The 15,902-nt window shown below is 53.6% G+C and overlaps 2 protein-coding genes across 10 annotated transcripts in view; one reads left to right on the top strand and one right to left on the bottom strand.

The window, feature by feature from the left end:
- Positions 1 to 156: 156 nt before the first annotated feature.
- On the top strand, positions 157 to 10,499 carry VSIG10L2 (V-set and immunoglobulin domain containing 10 like 2). Its single transcript, XM_046015953.1, has 12 exons — positions 157 to 247; positions 1,707 to 2,057; positions 2,297 to 2,572; positions 4,390 to 4,665; positions 5,219 to 5,467; positions 6,387 to 6,647; positions 7,975 to 8,265; positions 8,669 to 8,965; positions 9,649 to 9,771; positions 10,074 to 10,098; positions 10,208 to 10,260; positions 10,402 to 10,499. The coding sequence occupies exons 1-12, from the start codon at positions 157 to 159 to the stop codon at positions 10,497 to 10,499; spliced, it is 2,391 nt and encodes a 796-aa protein (XP_045871909.1).
- A 1,054-nt stretch (positions 10,500 to 11,553) lies between these two features.
- CDON (cell adhesion associated, oncogene regulated) overlaps positions 11,554 to 15,902 on the bottom strand; it is a 99,551-nt gene continuing 95,202 nt past the window's right edge. For all 9 annotated transcript variants that reach the window (XM_046014874.1, XM_046014871.1, XM_046014876.1 and 6 more), the window contains one exon: positions 11,554 to 15,330. In XM_046014874.1, coding sequence (XP_045870830.1) covers positions 15,167 to 15,330 — 164 coding nt within the window. In that variant the 3' untranslated portion in view covers positions 11,554 to 15,166. The remainder of the gene's footprint in view (positions 15,331 to 15,902) is intronic.

The raw sequence follows: 15,902 nt of genomic DNA, 5'->3' as shown, positions 1-15,902 counted from the left end.
CCAGCAAAAGTAACAGGAGAGCAGGGAAAGGGTGGCAGAAAGCTGAGGTTGGCAACCCGAGCCAGACCCCCAGTCCTTCCGGGGCCTGGCTTTTGCTCTGGAGAGAGAGCACCCAAGTGTCAGGCAGGAGCCCCAGGTGGACAGCCACCCAGGGAGATGAGTCCATGGAGAGGTCCGAGGGCTCTGCACAGACCGCTCAGCCTCCTGTTGCTGACACCCCTCTGCCTTCTGCATGTAGGGGCCTCAGGTGAGTGATGCTCCGGCCACCCCGCATGGTAGACAATTCCCCACTCGCATCCTGCCATTTCTCCCGCTGCCTTCTTTGGGATCTCCCTTAAACACTTGTGCGGCCATTCAATGAAGTCCATCAGCTTTCTTTATCCGCTAGGGCTTAGCCAGCATGCCCTGAGCCACTGCTCTGTGCCAGGCAGGGGAGGCGGGGCCAGGGCCCAGAGAGCACACTAAGTTACCCTCCCAGGGCTGGGGTCATCCTGTTGGTGACTGTCGGGTAGTAAGCATGTGCGACATAGTCAGAGCTGGGCTTCCCAGCGTTCCCTCCAAAGTGGATGGTCTTCACGTTGCCGAGAGCACTTGGGAGACCAACAGTCTAGCTGAGAGATGCTAGCAGCTTGGGCCGGAGCAGTGTCCACAGAGTTGGGAAGAAGCAGCTTCTGGGTTAAGGGTTCTACTTCTTGATCAATGGGGCGCCAGAACTTTGCCCTTGCCCTCCAGCTCCATGCCTGGCTCCCCTTCTCTCTCCGGAGGAGCTGGGAGCAGTCGGGGAGAGCCTGAGATGGGCAGCCAGGGTCCACTCCCAGCTCGACCACCTACCGTGTGGCTTGAGACGAAGTGACTTCATGCTCAGAGTCTCTGGGGGATGTGATTACCGTGACAGTTAAGGTCAACAAGTCATGCGTGTGCAGGACTTTGCACAAATGCATTCAACAAACGGCTAGTGTGAATCATTCCTGCGCCTTGTCATCTGAGGCACTTACCATCGTCCGTGTGTGCTGAAGCTCAGCACGTTAGAGCTACCAGGCCACAGGGGACAGGAGAACACAGGACTCAGGCACATGCCGGGTTCCATGCTAGGTCCTGAGCAGAAAAGAACCGCATAGACTGAAAGCTCCCCGAGAGCAGGGGAGGGGTGGCTCATTTGTCCTTGTAACCCTGGTGCCTGGTATGGGGACAGGTGCCCCATAATTAGCGGCTGACAACTGCATGCTGGCTGGGCTGCCAGCGGGCTGCTGTCATCTTCCCGTTGCTGCAGTGGGTCTGGACTCTCCCTGGAATCTTTATGCAGAGACACACCTCCCCCTCCCCAGCCTGAATTGCCGGTGGCCATGCAGATCTCCCAATCTTGGGCTGATCATCAGATCGACTTCTGGATGTTTGTTGAAAATACAGATTCCTGGGCTCTGACGCCCTGGGGATGCTGACTCTGTGGTCTGGGGTGAGGCCCCAGAGTATATATTTTTATGAAGCTTCTGCAATCGTCTGATGGCACGTGGGGATGGGAGCCTCGGCTCCAGTCTGTTCCCTGATCTTGGTCAAGGACCCCCGGCCGCCGGCTCCCATGGCACAGCTGGAGAAGAAACTCCAAAGCTCGCCCAAACCCACTCCAGGAAGGAGGCCGAGGGCCCAAGGAAGGGAAGCAGGAGAGCCCAGGCCAGCCCAGACGTCCTGCATTGCTGCTCTGTCCCTAGGGCCGCCCCACCCGACCCACCGAGCCCCTGACGAAGAGGCCACGTCCATCCAAGGAGTGCTGGGTGGCTCCGTGGAGCTGGCCTGTGGCTCCGGACTGGCCCCTCTCGTGGTCTTCTGGAGCTTCACTCCCCTGGGCTCGCTGACGCCCCGGCCTGTGGCTGTCACCAATGGAATGGAGTCCAAGGTGGAGGCCGGGGCCTTGGCTCTGGGGGCCGTGAGTCTACGGAACAGCAGCCTGGTGCTGCGGGAGCTGCGGGAGGGGGCCCGAGGCCACTTCCTGTGCCAGGCCCTGCACGCGGCCGGGGGCCCGCTGCACACCACCTACTCCTACCTCGCGCTGGCCGTGCTGGGTGAGGGGCCGAGCTGGGACGGGTCTGACCCGAGTGGCCTTGCGTGCTGCTTTGCCTCTACTTGCATGTGCCTCCCACTGCCTTGGGCCGGGCCCGGGTGCCACAGGACCTTGCCCCCGGGGAGTGAGAAAACCTGGGCTTGCAAGGAGGGGAGGGCCAGGGCCCTGTGGGCAGGCCTAACCCCCAGCCGGGCCTGGGTCCGTGATAACAAATGCAGGGCCTCTCCTTCCTCTGGCCAGTGCCCGTATCAAAGCCTCGGGTGAGGCTGAGTGACCTGTCCCCCGTGGAGGGGACCTCCGTGGTAGCCACATGTGCAGTCCGGGAGGGCACAGAACCTGTGACATTTGCCTGGCAACATCGGGCACCTCAAGGCCAGGAGGAGGAGCTGGTGGAGGCGACGGAGCGGTGGCTTCGGCTAGACCCGGTCAACAGGACACACCTGGGCTGGTACACATGCAGTGCCCACAACGCCGTCAGCGGGCTGAGCAGTGATGGCGCCTTCCTTGATGTCATCTGTGAGTCACATGGGGGGTGCCTGGTCAGGGCTGGCACTTCCCCTCCCCTCTGCACCCTGCTTCCTGACACGCCTTAGGGCCCCCTAGCAGCACCCAGCCTGCCGAGCGGCTCCAGCAGCGAGAGCCTCAGGGCACTGTGGGCCCCCCCCATCCCCGGATCAGACATGGAGCTACTACAGGAGTTCTAGCCTTTTCCAGGTCGTGAGCCTCCCTTCCCAGGAAAATGCACCTACATTCGGCGTCACAATTTTACCCGTGATTATGGTAAAAGGGGTGGTCCGAGGAGTCAGCCTTTGGGTTGAGCCTGAAGGCCTCGCAGGGACCAACTGGACCCTGGGGAAACCAGAAGGAGGGACACAGTGGACAGAGAGGGCAGCAAGCTGGTCCCAAGTCAACAGTTGAGAACCTCAAGGTAGAAATCAGAAGTCTGTCTTTAAAGTACATGAAGAGGGGCGCCTGGGGGCCTCAGTCGGTTGGGCATCCGCCTTCGGCTCCGGTCATGACCCCAGGGTCCCGGGATCAAGTCCCACTTCAGCCTCCCTGCTCAGTGGGGAGTCTGCTTCTCCCTCTGCCTCTTCCCCTTCTCCTGCTCTCTCTCTCAAATAAATGAATAAAAATTTTTTAAAAAATAAAGCACATGAAGAGCAAAGGATTACTTTTCAGAACTTACAAGGAACTCCAAAACAAGCAATGAGGGAGAACCTAATACAAAAGTGAACAAATGACCAGAGTAGTTCTTTCAGGAAAGAGAACAAATAAAACTAATGAAATTTTGCAACTCAAAAAAGTAATTTAAAAATGGATTTAGAAGTTTGTGTGAAAGGAAGAAGACTAGGATGGTCTAGAGCTGCACTGTCCAACATGGCTGCCATTCCCGGGGCTCAAGCCCTGCAGATTTGCCTGAACCAAACAGGTGTGCTCTGCCTACCAAAGGCACACTGGATTTTGAAGACTGAGTCTAAAAAAACAAACAAACAAAAACCAAAAAAAAAAAAAAATCACCAAAAAATAGCTCATCAATAATTTTTATAACTGATTATACATTGAAATGATATTCTGGAGTATTGGGTTAAATACAAAATAGTATTAAAAATTATTAACATCCATTGATGCTGTTTTGCTTGGTTGGGTTTAGCCATTTTCCTTTTTTTAAGATTTGGAAATTTATGATTGGAAAATTTAAAAAGATCTGTGGAGCTGTTGGACAATGCTGATCTAGAGGATTCAAAAAGCCAGCACTCACGCTGTCTTATCTTGTGGGTGGTGGTTTGTGGGATTGCGAACTTAGGACCACGGAGGAGACAGGCGAGCAGTTCTTGGGAAAGACAGAGAAGAACGGCAGGCAGAGGATACAGTCCTTTCTGGGAGTCAGGAAGACGGGAAAGAAGGGAAGGCAGTGACCCAAAGAAGTGAGGAGGGCTGGCTCTGGGACCATGGTCGGGGCATTGTCACACACTGTGTTCTGCCCTCTCCAGTCTAGAGGAGCCAAGCGGTCCCAGGAAGCCCCTCCACCCTGTCTGAACCGGGAAGGTTGGCGCCCTACCTTTCTCCTACCTAGCCAGCTCTTGCTGTCCCCCTCCCTCAGTCCCTCTGGGAAGCCTCCCACAGCCTAGGGAGCTTGCCTTCACGGACCCTGAGCACCTACATTTGACTGGACTTATGGCCCTCAGACCCTGAGTTCCTTGGGGTCCTCGCCCACTGGTTGACATGATGGACGCATAACACAGGCTCGTTGGATGGTCAGTACAACCAAGATTATACGAGTGAGTGAAGGAACGAAAACAGGAGAGATGAGACAAGTCTTTCTTGCCCTCCAGATGGTCCAGACAATCCTGTGATCTCCGTGGAGCCACTGGGCTTCAGCGAGGAGGGTTTCTGGGCCAAGGAGAGGGAAGAGGTGACCCTGAGCTGCCTAGCCGGATCCAACCCCCCGAGTCACTACGTGTGGCTCCGTGACCACACTCAGGTCCACACCGGGCCTGCCTACACCATCGCCAGCGCCACACGTGCCCACACAGGCCTGTACACCTGCCTGGCCCGCAACAGCCGCCTGGACACCCGCACCCAGGCCAGCGCCAGGCTCACCATCTACCGTGAGTGTGTGGGCGGGGGCTGCCGTAGCCCCACGCCCTGTGGGAATCAGCTTGAACATTGTCGGGGATGGGGGTCAGGGAGCCAGACGGGGTTGCTGAGCAGGGGGAGAGGCTGTGAAATCTGTGGGAAGGGGCAGGGAGAGGGGAAACCCCTGACCCAATTTGGACCTTGATCCCCAAATGATTCTTCCCATGGCTTTGGGGACTGAACTGAGGCACAGAGAAGGGTAGAGAAATGACCATGAGGCAAAGTACACAGCAGCAAAAAGGAGACTGGGCAATGGGGAACCTACCCAGCTGGGGGCTTCCAAGGGCCCCTGGGATTCCTCAGGGGCTCCAAACTCTTGCTCACCCCCTCAGCCCCTGCCCCCTAACCTGAGAGTCCAGCTCTTCGCTCATCAGCAAAGAGGAATCCATCTTTCCCCGCCCACCCAATTCTCCCTACTTCTCCTACCTTCGCCTTGTGGCCACCAGGCCCCCAGCTGGTCCTGGGGACCACAGTGTCCCAGCAGCGACGTCTGTCCAGCCCATCCTCACCCACTTCTCCACTCAGATCCCCCTGAGGGGCAGCCCTCCTGTGCTGTGCTCGCCACCCTTGGGGCTATGACCTTGGTCTGCACCTGGCCTGGGGGGCTTCCAGCTGCCCAGCTGCAGTGGGAAGGGCCCCAGGGAGCCGGCCCTACCGGCCTCAGCAACATCACCTGGAGTCAGCCTGCCGCCCAGCTCCCCAACGGCAGCGTTTTCGTCTGTGCTGGCCAGCACCCAGCCCTGGCGCTGCCCGCCCTCTGCAGGATCACGCTGTGTGAGTAGACTCAGGACACAGCAGGGCGCTGATGTTCCAGGTGTGGGCAGGGGCCGGGGAAGCGCCCTCGAGGAGCCCTGGGATCTGGGGCGGGGCTCCAGATCAGAGACTCCAAGACTTGCCATGAACAAGGAGGTGGGCAGCACTCAGCTCAGACCCCCCTCCTGACTACTTTCCCCCCAGCCAGGTCTCCACCACTTTGCCGTGTCCTCTGCAGTTTGGGCTTGGAGCCCTGTGGCATCCGCCTGTCTCTCAGCCTCCAGGGGCAGCAGACGGTCATTGACCTTAGACTACCACCGCCCTCTTGCATGTTGCTCTTGAAATGTGCCTTTAGCTTTCTCTCTGCCTTGGAAACTTCTACCCACCACCCAAGATGAAGTTCAGATACCATCCTGTCTTTAAAGTCCTTCTGCCTGAAGCCCCCGAGAGTTTGTTTTTGTACCTGTACTCGAGCATTCATCAAAGTATATTGTAATTGCTTGGTGCCTGTTCCCATTGCTCTGGCACATGGTCAGCCCTCCGTAACTGTGAGTGAATGAAAGAACGAATGAGCGAGCGAGTAAGGCAATAACTGAAGGAAAGAGGGGCACCTGGGTGGCTCAGTTAAGCATCTGACTCTTGGTTTCAGCTCAGGTCATGATGTCAGGGTCATGAGATCTGAGCCCTGCATCGGGCTCTGCACTCAGTGGGGAGTCTACTTGACAGTCTCTCCCTCTCCCTCTGCCCCTCCTGCTTGTGCGCTCTCTCTCTTTTTCTGAAACAAGTAAATAAATAAAATCTAAAGGGAGGAAAGAAAAAGGGAGGAAGGATGGGAGAGAGGGAGGGAAGGAGGGAGGAAAGAAGGGAAGAAGGAAGAGGTAGGGCTACAAAGCCCTTTGTCCTCCTGTACAGCCATGCTGAGCCATTATTCCCTGTCCAGGGGATCCCCTCCAGAGCCCCACTTGCTGGACCACAGCCACAGTCGGAGACCAGTTCATCATGCTGAGCTGTGAGTGGCCTGGAGGCCAGCCCCCTGCCGTGCTGAGCTGGCTGGATGGGCAGCAGCAGCCCCTGGATGGCAGCAGCCCCTCGCTGGCTGTCCACCTCCTGCAGGCCCAGGAAGACCTGGCTGGCCGAGAGTTCACCTGCCGGGGCACTCACCCACTCAGGGTCCGTGACCCCCATTGCCAGCTCCAGCTGGGTGAGTCGAGGCTGGTGGCTTGGTTCTGGCCGAGGTGCGAGAGCAGCCTCTTTGGAGTCAGGAGGAGGGACCCTGGGGGCTGTCTGTGCTGGAATGCAAAGTGAGTCTGGGCCAATTCATGTCTCAGGGACTCAAGTGTTTTTGATCCATAAAATCAGGGCGTTTGGTCTTGGTCTGTGTTGTCCAATAAAAATACAATGTGAGCCATATATAGAATTTTAAATTTTCTAGTAGCCACATGTGAAAAAGCAAAAAGAAACAAGAGAAACATTTTATTGAACTCAATATATCCAATATATAATTATCTAAATGTATAGTAATTTTAAAAATTATGAATGAGGTATCCTAGTCTACTGTCCTCAGAATCTGGTGTAATTAGTTACAGCACGTGTAGGCGTGGACCCGCCACATTGTGAGGGTTCAACAGTCACATGGAGCTGGGCTATGGCTGTTGGACAGCTCCCGCCTGGCTGGCCAGGGACTCTGTCTCCCTCATTTGCATTAATTTGCATGAGAGATGCTTGATTATATTCCTGCCTTGCATCCATGTTTCAGGCACCAGAGGTCTCTACTTCTCTCACTGCCTCTATGGGTGCTGGGTCTTCTTTCTTTCTGTCTTCATCTGGCCCCACCAGTCCTATTTATTGCCAAATCAAGAAAAAAAAAAAGAGTTAAGTATTAAAGTGAAAAATGTGGGAAAAGCACACAGAGGAGCAGACACATATAACAGTTCTCACAAAATAATTCATATCTTGGTCTCTGGGCGCTCTCAGGAGACCCTCCCCTGGGAATATTTCCCTCCCTTATTACTCAGTCTCCGGGCTGGAAATTCCATCCCAGGAGATTCACGGACACCCTAAACACAGGGTGTTTAGGACTCAGTACATACAAACTAAGCACCTGCTCTGGGCCCAGCCCTGTGCCTGGGGCAAGGAACCGGTGGGCCACTAGGGAGAAGGGGGTCCCATTGGCAGGTGCTAGGAGGGAGGCGGTTAATACAGAGGTGAGTAAGGCAGGGGCCCCGGCTGCAGGAGCCGAGGCTGTAGGAGCTGAGACTGGAGCAGGGTAGCTGAGGGGCATGGAGGCACACTGTTACTGTCAGGAACGCTTGGAGCAGATGGTGGTAGGATGCGGGCATAGAATCGGAGCCTGGAAGAGGCGGCGGACTAGCCTGAGACAAGATTCACTCTCAACTCCGTTGGCCCTGTCTCCTGGCTCTCTTCCCCTCCTCATCCCCTCCAGGGCTGGCCAGTCCCTCACTGCCCAGCCTTCCCACTAGTCCGGGTGCGGCAGACCCCTCCCAGCCTCACTCTCTCTGTCCCCGCAGAAGCCCCACAACTGGCAGTGGCTCAGTCCCGGGTGTCTGTGCTGGAAGGCGGAGAGGCCTGGCTGGGCTGCGCCCTCCTGGGGGGCACGCCGCCTGCCCGGCTCCTGTGGCTGGGGCCCCAGCGACGGCAGGTGGAAGGCGGCACCTCCGGATTCACGCTGCACCCCGAGGGCGCCCAGCTCCACCTTCGTATCCGGGATGCAGACCCGGCGCGCCACAGGGGCGCCTACCGGTGCGTGGCGCGCAACGCCCTGGGCAGCAGCAGTCGGAGCGTCCTGCTGGAGGTCCGGAGTGAGTCAGAAGTCAGGTGTAGAGGGAGCTTGTGTGTGGCGAGGGGCAGGGGCCCCCTAGAGGGGAAGGCACAGGAATCTTCTGCTTCCAAATTTGGACACGTGCTCTCTGCCAGCACCGACAGGCCCTCCCCAGCCGCGATCCCAGATGGGCTTGTGTGAACGCGACTGCGACGCGCTCCTGAATGCAAGCCAGCGGTTCCCCTTGGTGTCGCAATCACCTTTCGCTCAGTTTGTAGATGAGGAAACCAGGGTGACACAGACCAGATGGGCACACTCCAATGTGGTGCCACGCTACTGGCTGTCTCTCCACAAAAAGAGAATAAAGCTGGGAGCCCGGACGCACGCACGCCTTGTGGTTGTAGGGGTTCAGGTGCCTGCGTGTGTCCCGCCCCCTCCCCCAGGATACCCAGCTCCTCCCAACGTCACCATCCGCCGCCTGACCTACGGGAGGCACCGGAGAGAGGTGCAGCTGCGCTGGGCCGTTGAGGGCCCCGGGAATCTAACGGGCTTCCTGGTGCAGCGGAGGGCCAGCGTTCCAAGCCCGGGAGCCGGGGCCTGGGAGACGGCGGCCAGGGACATCGAGCCTGAGAGCAGGGGCCGGAAACTGGGCGGCTTGGACCCAGGTGTCCGCTATGCCTTCCGCGTCCTGGCTCTGAATCACCACACGGCTGGACACCCCTCCGAGGTGAAGACACCAGGTGCTGAGGCCACGGCCACAGAGGCACTCACCCTTTCTCCCCAAGATCGAACCCCAAACCCAGGTTCCTCTTCTTCCTCACAGGGCATCCCCTACTCCATTCCTTTGGCTCCTTCCCACCCAATGCCTGCATCCCCCTGTCTTTCCTCTTCTCCACCCTCCCCTCAGGTCACGTGTGCTGCTGTCTTTCCCATCTCTCCCTGGGAGGCCCTGGAGGCCCTGGGCCTGGGGATAGGAGCCACAGTTCAGCTTGAATCAGAAGAAATGCGGATGGGGTGGGGTTTGGGGTGCTGGTGATTCAGTAAGAGGAGGGGCCCAACTCTGTGCCTCAGTCTCACCTCCTAGGGTACAGGTGGGCTCTCAGCTTCCTGTGGCTCTCTCTCCATTCTGGGAACTCCATATTTCGTGGCGTCCTTCCCCTCACCCCCAAGCTACCAAGACAATTGGCCTCTGCCTTCTATGGCAGAAATGGGGCGACTTGGCTGGGGACACGAAAGCTCTAGAGCATGAAGCATGCAGAGAGCACCTCTTTCCTTGGGAACTACTTGACCTCTGGATTCTGGGGGTCCAGTCTTGCTTTTGATTGTCCACCACGGGCCATTGCCTGCTTGCTGCTCTCGCAGCTTTTGTTGTCAAGTTCAGCAGTGGCTCCAAAGCCATGTAACCAGCGCTTTTGACCCTTAGCGGACCCCCCCTTCAGCGCCTACCCAGCAGTGCTGGGTGCGGCGGCCACAGGAGTGGTGGTGGCAACGGTGGTCTCCCTCCTGGTGTTCCAGTATGCTGCCCGGCACCCGGAGACTTTCCCCTGTGAGTGGGAAGCTCACGGGCAAGGCTGCTTGACTCCATGGGGGCCAGGTCTAGACCTATCCAAGGAGAGCTGCAGACCCCTCCCCTCCCTGCCCTGGGCAAGGTACCTCGGGTTTTCCTTAACTGCGTCCTCTCCCCAATGCTCGCTGTCCATCCGGGCTCCAACTCCCAAACTTAGGCATCTGGGGCCACCCCCTCTGGGTTCTGGGGTCTCTAGGACAGAGTCTATCTGAAAGGGAGAGTTTTTTCCCCAGAACCTATGCTGGGTTGCTCAAGTTAAGCACTTTCTTTCCTTCCTACAGGCCTTGGTCAGCTGCTGGTTCCCATGTGAGTGTAGAACCCCAGTCATTCTGGGGGTTGGGATTGTCCTCTAACTGGAAGGGAAGGCCATGGAAGTGTAGCGGTCACTAACCTCACTCTCCCACTCCACCCTCAGGGAGCAAAGCCACCAATACAGGGATTCAAGGGAAGGCCTGGAGGCACAGGCCGGTAAGCATGATTTCATCCCAAAGATGATTACTTATATGTAAGGACAGTAGTCCTGAGTTTCATGCACAATGCTCAGTCTTTGGTCCTGAGAACAATCAGGAACACCTCCACGGCATCTGTCTCCTTTGCTTGTGCCTGTAGGCATCGAATCGCCACCCACCACCTCAGGTTCGGATCCTGCACAAGAACTCACGGATGCCCCAGTTAATGTCACCATCACTGTGACTGCAACACCATGAGGTCCCACGACGGGCCCCAAATATGCATAGAGGAAACAGGTGGGAGTTGGAAAGATCCCTCTGTCACACTTGGTTTTAAGACCAAGATGGCGAAGACACCGGCTCCCACTTCCCGCCTTCGTACCCAGCCTTCACAGCAAGGACAAGGCTCAGCGCAGCAGCTCTCGGTGACCTGGTTACAGGAGACAGCCTCGCCCAGCTTGTGGAAGGGAGAGACGGAAGGATGAGGAAGACACACAACAGGAGAAAAGATGACCGGGTGTCCAAGGCCGTGTGAGAAGGATGGTTCTGGGCACGGTGCCTGGTGCGTTATGAGCAAGCTAGCCGCTTCCGCACAAAGCCTGTGAATTGAGCAGTTGCTAAATAAATCCCACCAGATGCTGTCACTGGGAGAGGGCTAGTTCCCCTGCAGTTCCCACAGGGAGAGGCTGACCCCAGCTGGGTCCCAGGTTCTCCTGCTGACTGGGTGGCTAGAAGATGGGAAGTAGGATCTGAAGGTATGTGCTCTGTTTGTTCAACTGTAGCAAGAAATGCGCCTTTCTAGAAGTTATTCCCCAAATCTCAAATTCCTTCCCCAAGAGCACAAGCTTGTTATGGGACCGGCTTCATCAGAGGGGCGGCGGGCCAGGTGGCCATCCCTGGGTCTCTGTCTCTCTCTTCCCCTTGGTGGAGGAGTATCCTGGAGCCCGCAGCAGCCAGAGGGAGGCATGGTCACTGGTCTCCAGGAGTCTGTGTCAGCATGACCAGGTGCTGCTGCTTGCCACCAAGCCCAGGGGAGCTGGCTGGCAGGGGACGGGGGCCATTCCCGCCGCACTCTGTCCGCTGCCAGCATGACTCACGGGCTCCTGTGTGTGTGTGTGTGTGTGTGTCTGAAATCGGGGTGAACACAAATGAATGCTTGTTCCACTGACTAGAAGCGTCAGGACGCCGAGCTGCCTCGGTGGGGGACTCGGATGAGAAGCAATGGCAAGAAAGCCAGGGGACGATCTTGCCAGGAATAAGTGGCGCCTGAAAGGAGATGGGAAACAGACAGAAACTGCAGTTGCTTCTTAGGTTCTCACAGATTTCAACTTTATTAGAAAAGGGATTTCAAGTTCTCTCCAGGCTCTCAGGACTGGAGCTAAGGTTTAAGGGAGGCTTATTTCAACACGGAGAATAAAACAGAACAAGGCCCCACCCCATGCCAAAGACCCTGTTGGCTTTCTGGTCAAAGCAGCCCAGACATTTTTTTTTTTAGGACTGCTTTTCTTCAGGAGGCGAAATGTCTGCCCAGGGGTTCACACAGATGGTGTTCCAGTGGTCAGCTCAGACAACAGCAAGGAGGACTCACTCCTCTCCATGCCCCTCAGGCTCCTCTCCATCTCTCCTCGCTTCCTTCCAGAGACACTGAGTCCCCCCGAGGGTGGGGGGTCTGCCTGCTCGGACACAGCCCCCCAGGGCTCAGGTGTACTCCCAGGCTCCCCATGAAACACAGGCTGTCCTAGATCCTGCTCCTTCAGGGCCCGGATCTCTGTGGTCAGAACAGAAGGGATTAACTCACGTGGCTCTGGGACATGCGATGGGGACTTTCAGGAGAGGATGGGAATGGAGGTCTGAGGAAGACGTACACCCCCCCCGACCACAAGCTAGAAGCAGCTTCATACGAACAGGGAGTGTCTGACGGTCCCCATCTACACACGCTACTCCCCAGGAAAGCAGCGTTCTCTTTTAATAGAAAGTCATATCAACCAGACAAAACCTGTCAACGCTACATCATTTAGAATATGTACAGTTCCAAACATAACATTACAACTTTCAGGGAAATAAAACATACTTTTCAATAGGATACAAAAAAACATGCATCTCAAAGCCATTACTTTAAAAAAAAAAACAAACAGAGCAACACAGGTGAAATCCAGCCATGAAGTCAAGTTCTTGGCAGTACTCTCTCCGGAATGAGCTCTCTCGGGACTGGCCTTCACAGACTCACTCCACAAAAACAACACCCAGAAAGAAATGCTTTCCTAAAAGACCACTTCACAAGGTGTTAAAACATTGCAAGTTCACTCACAACCTGTACAGCACCTATGAGCAGACGGTCGGTACGTAATGGGGGAAAAAGGACACAGTGAAATGACACACCAGGAGGGGGGGCGGAGTTTGACGCTGAAACAAAGAACCACAGAGAATTCTAAGACCAGACAGAACGTGAAGAGGCCTGACCAATGTCTTGCTCACTGAGCCCAGGGAAGATCCCATTCCCAGGCGGGGGTGGTGGTGGTGGTGAGGGCTGTCACTGGGAGATATGGGGACTCTGGGAAGACCAAGTGACAGGCACGGAGCTCCGCCCGCATGGACAGAGGGCAGCTTCTGGGCTGTGGGTTCGAGTCAGAGGAGGCATGCAGCAGGGGAGGGCGGGAGAGAGCATGCGGAACCGGGCTGGTTCCATGGCAAGAGGGAACCACATGTATTTGGAAAGCAGTCTGGAAAACTGAAAGGAGCTCGGATTACGGCTCTGGGTAAATCGGTATGAAGTGCCAGCTCTGTGGTGGGGGACTGTGTTGGAGATCTGTTGTGAGGGTTCACGAGATGCTCCTATGTCCTCTGACTTCCTGGGGAAGCGACATCAGGCAGGACTGTTGTTGGTGACTGAGTAGGTCATATAAGTTCAGAACGACTCAAGGTTAGGGGAGATGCATAACTCCTGAACGGTAAGGCAATTTTATATATATATTTATATATTTATATTTATACGTCTCAATATATAAAGGCATTTCTTATAAATAAAATACAATAAGAGGGATAACACTTAAAACAGCGTTACTAATAATATAAATAAAAGCAGTCCACAGTAAGATTGCCCTAAAGGTAAAGTCATCTTCTCTTCCTAGTGCACAAATCCCATATCCAAACTCAATCTTTAAAAGTAGTTTATGACCTAAGGCTCATGCTAGTACACCTGTGTTTCCTGAATCAAAATGACTGCCCACAAACGTCTGCTCCCCAGTTTTCTAAAACTCCCTTTGTGACAGCACGGCTGTGTCGCGGTTGGCAAAACACGGTATGTTTTCATATTCTGTGCACGAGGGCTCTGTCCTTTGCTAGTCACAGAAGTAAGGGATGCAGCTATCCCCCTGCAAAGCTAATGGCATCTACACCACGGGAAGAATAAATCCAGTATACTCTCAGTATGGCGATCTGGAATGCAGCACTTGATTCTACGGCATCCCTAATACCTGACCCTGAAATGACACTCGCTACATTCTACTCAAAGTCATTCTTGCAGAGTGACCCAGCTCAAACAGCGTACTTCGCTAACAGCTCTATTTATAAGATACGTAGGCATACAGAAGGGAATACTGATGCATTTACAGAAACAGTGGATTAACATAGTATTCTAGTCTATTTCACTGCGATTCTGAGGAACTGTGAATTTTTCTCATTTATTGCTGAAACTGCTTGACTCTACATAAAGAGAATCATTTTCTATTTTTTCCCCCCAAAGGGATGCACAGTCCAAAAACAAGCAGTCATCCATTGAAGTTTGACTCAAGCTATTAAAATAGCTATTAAATAGGAGTAGTGTTTTGTTTTTTGGGGTTTTTTTTTTTTTTTTTTGATGTGGAGAAGAAAGGCCTTCCCAAGGCAGCTGCAAATGTCCTTGTCACTCAGAGGGAGCCGTAACTGTGATTTACGGGCTCCACTAACCAAAGCTTCAGGTGTGTGTTTACAATGACGACATTCTGAAAAAAGTCAGGAAATTTCAAACCATACCCCTTTCCCTCCAAATTAAATCTTTTTTGACACTCACATCATCCAAGTATTGCTCATGCTGGAAGCTTGAAAAATAGTAATTTTCAGGTGGTGTGACACCGGGAGCACAATGGGGGTCTTTCTTTCCAAGTCTACTTTCTTTCCACTTTAAACTCATTTTGTTCCTACTCTTAGAAACAGTCAAAATGAGCCCTACAGTGACAATTTAATAAGCCAACCCAATTTTGATGCAGTGGGACCTGAGGGCGTTATCTTATTCTCTTCTAGCCTTGATCCCCTGTCTACATACCCCACAGATCTTAACCTCAACGGTGATCATGACACCGTCTGTGACTAGTGCCTGTCACTAACTGAACTAACTGTCACTAACTAAACTGAACATCATTTGTGCCTGTGTGAAGACAGAAAGCCAACAGGTCACCTATCACTTCTGTGGAAGGCACTCAAATTTGTAAGACACCTGCTATTATAAACACTAAGTTACAACCAAGCGTGACTTCAAATGTTCTCAGAAAGTCTGATAACACAATACATCAAAAGACAGCTTTCAATCTGAAAACTTCAGTTCCCTCTTAGCCAAACTGGCCAATAGGCTGGATCCTTGCAGGAGGAGCACTTATGGTCACTGAGGTTCTCAGAAACATGGAATGATCCCACCACTCTCAGATGATTGAAAACTACGCAAAACTAGGTTGCTTCCTACCGAGGGGGAGGAAGGAAGAGGGAAATTTTAAGGCATAAATAATATAAAAGGGCACACATTTTAAGATACATTCATAGGACATTACTACTACAAAAAAATAAATAATGATTTTCTCTGATTTGAATTCATGTCCTTCACACAGTCCATCCCCAGGCCTGTTTTGTGCAGTTACTGGCTTGAAGTGGGAACATGACTGGTCGTTTGCACACCCTCAGGTTTCTTGGGGTTGCTGAAGGACCCCTGTAGGGCTGTCTAAAGGAATGCCAGGAGGAGACCAGGTGGTCTTTTCAGTACAGTCCTTGGAAACATGAGGCAAAATAAGAGGATTCCAACTTAAAATTTTGTTCTCTGTTTCTGAATGGACACAGCTGTCTCCTGAAAAACACAGAGGTTTGGGAGCATTATGAAATCAGAAAGGCGGATCTTTACACAACCGTCTCACAACATTACTTTGAGCAATAAAGAAGAGAGTAATGAGTAAATGTAGAGCCCAGTTACATTGAGTTTGACTTTGAGAAAAAAAGTAGGTTTTAGAGATTTAAAATAAGGTTGAGCTCTCATGAACAGCTGTATAATTCATCTCAGGGCTAAAGCAAACCCCTTAAAACCCCACAAATAAGCATTTTAAGGAAAGGCTACAACTCCAGAAGCAATTCAAATGATAAAAGAGGCCTGTGATGATACAATACATTCTTTCAGCAACTCTACTGTTCAGGCATAAACCAAATCAAACCCCTTTGGATTTATTCTCCAAACTGTAATGGGATTAACATCCTGAGATGAAGGATATGAATAACAGAATTTCACAGAATTCCTTATACAGTCAACTTTTTTGGAGTACCCATTACCCCCCACCCAGTATTTAAGAAATATGTGACTTGATAACAGAGAGAACGTCCTGAAAGCAACTGTCCTCATGTAGGTCTTACCTAACTAAAGACCAGCTA

The sequence above is a fragment of the Meles meles genome, chromosome 8 (genome assembly GCF_922984935.1).
Source record: "Meles meles chromosome 8, mMelMel3.1 paternal haplotype, whole genome shotgun sequence".
Classification (NCBI taxonomy): Eukaryota; Metazoa; Chordata; class Mammalia; order Carnivora; family Mustelidae; genus Meles; species Meles meles.
The sequence above is the reverse complement of the archived record's forward strand: the minus strand, read 5'-3'. Positions and strand labels throughout refer to the sequence as shown.